Below are 7,448 nucleotides of genomic sequence, written 5' to 3'. Positions count from 1 at the left end.
TACTCCACTGTGATTGCACAAAAACTTTTATAAACATTTTTTTATACTATGAGGTTTTTATCTAAAATTTGATTTAAATCTATCAACAAAATATTGAAACATTTTAAAAGGTTCAAAACTTTAAAACCCCACTATACATTAATGGTTCTTTTGATCTACTGTGAAAAAACATTTTAAGCTTCAAAGCTATATGAAAACCAAACCCGTGGGTGGAGGTGGGGGGTAGGGGTGGGATCCCACCAAAAGCCTCGCTCTAATGCTCTGGATGGCATTAGACGAGGCTCCTAGGAACAATATACAAATCACACCACACAAAGCTGTTTCTAAAGAACTATATTTACATAATACTCTTGTTTTTGCAGAGAACAATAATAAAAAGTATAAAATACTTACAAAAATCAGCAACAATGTACATATAAAAATAAGATCTATCTTCTCCGGAACATTAGAAAATGCATACATACATACCAAAAAAAAAAAAAAAAAAAAAAAAAAAAACGAAAACATAAATAAACAAAAGCCCTGTCAGACACTAAAATGAGCACGCTCATTAGATTCAGACAGTCAGGTGAGACCCAAAACACACACACTCAGTTCTCAGGATGGAAGAGTCTGTTTACCGCAGAGTAACACGCAGAAAGGAAAAGGGGGGAGGGGGGGAGGAGTCACCATCTGAACTTTTTCTGGGCTTCTGCTTTTCTCATCTAAAAACATGGCAGAAGAGCTGCTTCTGTCTGCTTTAGTGTAACATGTTGAACAGAAATGATGACAAGCCTTCATGTTAGTGTTGTAGTGTAATGCTTAAACTCATGGGCTTCCAAACCTCTTGAAACTCATTATGAATGAGACACTGAATGAGAAATTAACCATAAGAACCGTTAAGATTCAACCCAGAAAACTTCACAACATTCACAGAAGCATAGGTCAAACATTGTAAGAACTCAAGGCCTCTGATGCAGGACTAAGGCGGGACTGACTATACGTAAAGGTTTTATTTTTCTTGTCAGCATAAGAGTACAAAATTAATTGTCCATTTTAAAATAAAAATGATAAACCAGTCAGCAATAACAGTCTGTCCCAACACTAGCATTTTAGAACAAAAGCAAAGAAACACAGATTGAGGCCAATGTAGGTAGTCTGTCTGAAGCTGAACTGCAAAAGGCAGAAAAGTAATGTTTGTGCACACGTGTGTGTGTGTGTGTTTTGTCCCATCACATCTGGGCACTTTTCAGTGGTTTTAGTACTGAGCCACAGGTTCAGTAGTAGAATGTTTTCATTCTTTCTAATTTTTTTTTTATTTTATTTTTTAATCTACACATTTTCATTCCAGGCCTGGGAATACTCCGTATACACAGGCTTTTGGTCCTGTGTCCCTCACTCCTTATATTATATACACACCACGTATATATTTATGCAAATATAATCAAACAAACAGCAGTTCTGAAGTAATGTCCCCCTGCTTGATGACAAACGTATATAGTAGACTCACTGAGGGAGTCTTAATCCCAGCACATGCCTTAACTGGAATGTGCAAATCTGCATGTCAGGCAAATGGCTCGTATGAGAACTGAATCAATGATGACAAGCCAGCAGCTCGTCCAGATCATCCATCCACTCCTGGGTCTGGTTCTTTAACAGGGAGTCCAAATCGCTCTCCCCGAGGAGGTTAGGCTGGTTGCTGTAAGCAAACTGCATCTGCTGACCGGCAGTCCCGTTGACCTGGAACGCTTGGTTGCACTGCATGCCTGCTGTACGGTTGGGCACCTGAGATCCCTGCGACTGCCCGAACGAGCTCAGGTCAGGCAACACTTGCTGGGACTGAGGTGGCGCTTGCTGTCCCTGCTGAGGCTGCTGCTGATTGGGAGGAGGCAGCTGCTGACCCATGCCAGGGTTGTTGGTCCTTTGTTGAGCCATGTTGGGCATCATCTGCCCAGGGTTCATGCCTGCCATGGCCCTGCTTGTCGTGCCGTTGCCCATGGCAGCTTGAGTGAAAGGGCTGCTTCCTGGAAGTTTGGGCATTCGTGGTTGTATGTGGAAGCCAGAACCGGGAAAGCCAGTGGGCATGCCACCGCTGCTGGGGTTAGGCTGGCCTGCCATGCTCTGCTGGAGGGCAGGGTGAGACTGTTGCTGCTGCTGCTGCCAGGACTGTGGTGGCATTGCACCTGGTATACTGCTGGGCATGGCGGAGTTCATGTTGTTAGCTAATGTGTTGGACATGTTAGGGAGACGAGCTAACTGCTGCTGCTGCTGTTGCTGTTTTAACAAAGCAGCATTAGGCTGGCTCTTGAGATGGGCCTGCTGCTGGGCCTGCTGCTGGGCCAGAATGTTCTGTCTGTAAGCTGCAGACATGGCCGACACAGGAACTCTCTGCTGGTTAGGATGAGATGGGTGCATGGGCATGTTGCCATATAGAACCTGTTGCACATCAAGCCCACCTGTGCAGGATGACAGGCTCATTTCTGCTTGACTGGCAGCTGAAGGAGCACCGGGGGTGGGGCCACTGCCCTGACCCATTCCCATCATGGATTGTGTTTGTGTGAACATGCGCTGAGCGCTGGGAGCAGGACCACCGAGGGAATTCACATTGCCCATAGGCTGAGAGGAACCTACAGGACAAAGAGTAAAGCAGATGCAAAGTTTTGATTATTAATAGAATAATTTTATCAAGTGCAGGTGCAACTTTTACTCCTCTTGTCATAAACTCAAATATCACCAACCAACAATTAGAAGATCAGATAAATAAGCAGTCACATACTGTCTCAATATTCTATGCAAACATTACCTTCATTTATACAACATTCTTGACCTCAAATTCAAATTTTCAGTTAAATATATAATTTACCAGATGAATACAGTGATATGTGATCCCAGTGCAGGTACTGGGAAACTTGTTAAAGGTGAGGGTTGCATGGATTTCAGTCAATATCCGCAGATTGTTAAGAACAATGTTCAAGCTTCAGTGATAAGGTTAAAGTTGCGCCAGGGCTGGATACCTCAACAAGACAACGACCCTAAACACTAAACACTCCAAATCTACTAAATTATTCATGCAGAGAAACAAGTACAACGTTCTGGAATTATCTCAGTCCCCAGAACGGAATATTATTGAAAATTTGTGGTGCGATTTAAAGCAAGATGTTTATGCTCTGAAACCATCAAACCTGACTGAATTGAGTTGCTTTGTAAAGAAGAATGATCCAAAATACCTTCAACCAGAAGCTATAGGAAGCGTTGAGGTTATTTCTGCAAAAGGAGGATCTACTAAATATTGATGTAATTTTTTTTCAGTTGGGGTGCCCAAATTAATGCACCTGCCTAATTTTGTTGTAAATTCAATAAAATTAATTTTACTTTTTAAACATCACTGTGCTCGTCTGCTGTATAATATATTTAATTGAAATTGCTGATCCAAAAGAAAATCATGAACATTAGCAGGGGTGCCCAAACCTTTTCCATACCACTGTACTTAGACAGTTTTATGGCTCTACCACAAAAGATGTGCCTTAAGGGCTATGAAACGACTCGGTGGATACCCTAAAGAACCTCCACTTAGTCAGTCCTGATGTTTGAAGAATACCCTTGAACTTAAGCCTAAACAAACCTCTCCCTCAGAACCAATAAATAAATAAAGACTTAAACAAGGACAAAACAACCTAAATTTCACCCACAGAGGAGAAATCCATTTGGTAATATAACACAAAAGTAACAAACCATAAAACGTTATATTTAAGAAACAAAACCCAACAACGCATAGTTATTTACAATAACAGTTGTTAAATATAGCAAGCTATCTTCGTTTATTAACCCACAACGGGCAGTGCAGTTTCCTGCCACCAGTTCCAGTTTCTGACTTTATTGTGCAGTCTATGATACAAGGTACTACAACAATAAAGCACAAACTTAACCACTAGGGATCTGTGTGAGTTTAAGGTTTTGTGGTGTACTGTACAGATTAAACTAATGTCTGTAGTTTTTGCACTACAATGTACAAAGTCTACCATGTAGCACAGCTTTATCATAAACACATGTTTAAACTAGCACTGTGTTCAATTTAACGACTACCTTTTACACTTTCAACAGCACCCGTGCCCACTCCCCGTACTCCCTCTAACTGTTTGTTTGCGATTCAAATGACTCAGTCAGTAAGCACACTTTGCATATCAGGTGGGCAGAAAGACTTACAGGGAACAAAGCCATGCCTGTATGAAAAGGCTGGACTAAAATCCTTTGACACACAGGCCTTTTAATAACAGTAAGTAGGGAAGAAAAAAAGAACCAGGGAGAATTTTCAGCTTTTTCTAAACATTTCTGAAAAAATCTAAAATCAAATTCTTATGATATCCATGTATAGTAAGGTTTTGATGCAGGTTCAGGTACCTGGAAACTGTGAGACTTGTTGCTGCTGGAATGGGTTCTGCTGGGCAGAGGGGTTCTGTTGGTCCTGGTACTGCGGCGGGGGGCGGGTCAGATGCCTCTGCATTTGCTGTTCCTGCTGCTGCCGCTGCTTCTCCTAAAGGAGTGACACACAGATGGCAATTTAGTTTTAGGTTAAGACCATGCAACATTAGGACAAACAATTTGTGTGTACCATAAATCACATAGCAACTATTAATGAATAGAGCAAGTCAATATTAATATCCTCTTTCTTATGAAGCTGGCACCTCCTAGAGGGCAAGCACGGCAAAACATGCACCTGCATATGAGGGAGGACAATGGATACATCTAATTAAACTGCTTATACGACTGAATATCAATAACTCAATCAATTGTGAAAAGTCACTTGACAGGCTTAAATTCTGTGGGGGAAATGTGAGATAAAAAAACAGACAACAAAAGAAGTTAAATGGCTTCTAACCTGTTCTGCCATCATCTGTCTCTGTTGTCCCAAAATGAACTGTTTCTGTTGTGGATTCAGCATTTGCATCTGCTGCTGTTTCTGCAGGTTGCTCATATAGGGCACGGTACCATGGTTTGTTGACATGCCACTGCCACCTGGCTGCCCTGTCATGGCACCACCAGGGCCTGGGACATGAGGACCTGAAGGGTAAGTGCCAGGCTCCTGCTGGAAGACAAAGAGGAAAGAGAACAGCAAATCAGCATAATGAGTTTCTGGATTAACTGGAAAAGACGGCTTTACTACAAAGACACACCAAACTCTGAGCTCAACAGGAACATTAGATAAAGTTTAGGCCTGGATGAAATTCAGGGATCATCAAAAAGAGCAAATAAACAAACAAAACAAAACAAAAAAACTAATAGTGACATACCTCGCAATATATGACCATAACTTCAATTTGTTCACCTCAATATTATTCTTTGTTTTTTAAGCGAAGTACTACTTAACAGTCAATTATTATTAATTAAACGTGTTTAAATTTTGTTATTTAGAGGATCTTAGTGTGCATTTTCTTAACAGAATCCTTCTCTTTAACTTGTGTAATTACTTTAGTAAGCAGTAATATTATTTTACAAAAAAACTAAATGCATGCAACATTTAGTGCCTGCAAGTTTAAAAAAATTTACTTGGTGCTAGATCTTTGTACCAGCAGTGGTAATGTCAGTTTTCTGTATTCATGAAGGCCTAACTGGTTCTGCTGCATCAGTAGTTAGTGCACTAGAACTTTAGATAAGTTTTGATTTAAAATCTGTTTAATTATAATCTGCAATTAGAACAGATCAGCCAAAAATCTGCATCAGCATTTTGTATAAAGCACAGAAATACACAACACAGCACCTCCAATCTGCACAAAACAAACTGAAATCCCAACCTATTTTGCATTCACACACTTTCTCTTACACACAGACAAAGTAATCTCCCTGAAAACTGAAGTCGTAGCCAAAGAGAGTCTGAAAACTCAGCTTTGGTTCAAAATTAGCAAGTTGAACCAAAGCTGGAAAGGAGACTGAGAGACACACGCACACATCACCACCACATATTAAGAGGATAAAAAGAGAAAAAAAGAGCAAAAAGTGAGAGGAAAAAACCCAAGTGGGTTAAGCAGCTATATTTAAATAGGGACAGCAGCAAGAAAGAGAGGGGGGTTGATCCCAAAATACTCTTAGAGGGACGAAAGCCAGGGGAGGGGGAGGACCAACGCATGAAAGACTGCTTTGTCGTCCCTCCCTCCCTCTCACTTGCTCGCTCTCTCCCTCTCTGTTCTTTCCACTCTCCCACCGCCTTCTCTGTCTCTCCCTTTCTCTACTGACTCCTCTGTCACTGGGCTGCAACCTCATGGCCCATCCCAGCCCCCATCCTCGTGTGCGGGTGTGTGCGGGTGCATGAGCGACGGAGCGAGAACAACTGCCAGAGCTCTGCTCCTTAGCAACCAGCTGCCTGACCCAGACAAACTGTGTTCATCCCCAGGGCTGACGAGAGACACGCGCAAACACGCACACAAACACAAACAATACAAACTAAAAGGAATCAAGTCACCAATATTGTACAAGCAACTGTAAATTTAAGCATCTGAAAACTAAAGGTAATACTTATAACAAATATCATAACCATAAAACCACAACCACTAATACCCACTAAATCACCAAAATCTGCTGTCCACAGGACACAAGGTTGTAAGTTTTTTTTAAAGGTTCTAATATCAGAGACAGTAGGCTAAAATAAATAGATCTGTATCAGAGAGTTGAATATATTAGCATTTGTGAGATATCTATTTTGTATTGGACATGGACGTATATAAAACATGGATATATTTTACATAATATATATTACAGATATAGGGGCAGTTTCTCCAGACAAGAATTATGCTTAGTCTTTGACTACACATCATTTACAATAATATGGGATTTAAATTAGGGTTTTAATTAAAAAAATATATATCAAAACTGATATTTACAACTTCTTCGAATCAAGTAGCCTATGTCAAAGAAAAACAGCAAAAACAACAGTGAATAAAATCACAAATTTATTGTAATTAAGGTAGAATGTTTCATTGTGATGCTAATTTAAGGTCATATCTACTAGTTTGATATTTGCTGAGCTGAATGTGTGCACTGGCTTTTTTATTTCTGTACTTGTTTGGGTCCTGCTGCTTCATATCAGCTTTCAGTTCTCCAACTCCTCAAAAACAGGCCAGCCAGCAGACTGAATGACACAGTTAATCAGTGAGACTACTACTGTAATTTCACATTAATTTCATATGAACAACAGTTCCTGCACTATATTAACAGGACACTATTCATTTTTTTCTGTATAATTTAATATTAAACCACAGTAGTCCTTATTTCTTCACCATAAAACTTGTACAACGCAACTATCTGTGGACAATCAACTGGCTTCATTTATAACAATTTACCAATTCTATACGCAAGTTGGACATTTTAAAACCCATTGTTAATGTGGCTCCTCTGGTCCCCTGTGTAAATATACAAAATACTTCTTAGGAAAATCTTTTAAATTTTAATTAATCTCTATTTATTAGACATCAGAATGG

General features: G+C 40.2%; 1 protein-coding gene across 3 annotated transcripts in view; it reads right to left on the bottom strand.

Annotated features, from left to right (window-relative positions):
• Nucleotides 1–318: 318 nt before the first annotated feature.
• maml1 (mastermind-like transcriptional coactivator 1) overlaps nt 319–7,448 on the bottom strand; it is a 20,185-nt gene continuing 13,055 nt past the window's right edge. For 2 of the 3 annotated variants that reach the window (XM_022683589.2, XM_022683591.2), the window contains exons 3-5: nt 4,856–5,062; nt 4,378–4,510; nt 319–2,606 (exon numbers count right to left, since the gene is read on the bottom strand). In XM_022683589.2, coding sequence (XP_022539310.2) covers nt 1,573–2,606; nt 4,378–4,510; nt 4,856–5,062 — 1,374 coding nt within the window. In that variant the 3' untranslated portion in view covers nt 319–1,572. The remainder of the gene's footprint in view (nt 2,607–4,377; nt 4,511–4,855; nt 5,063–7,448) is intronic. The other variant, XM_022683590.2, reaches the window with a different exon arrangement.

The sequence above is a fragment of the Astyanax mexicanus genome, chromosome 10 (genome assembly GCF_023375975.1).
Source record: "Astyanax mexicanus isolate ESR-SI-001 chromosome 10, AstMex3_surface, whole genome shotgun sequence".
Lineage (NCBI taxonomy): Eukaryota > Metazoa > Chordata > Actinopteri > Characiformes > Acestrorhamphidae > Astyanax > Astyanax mexicanus.
Note: the sequence above shows the minus strand (reverse complement) of the source record. Positions and strands in the feature narration are given on the sequence as shown.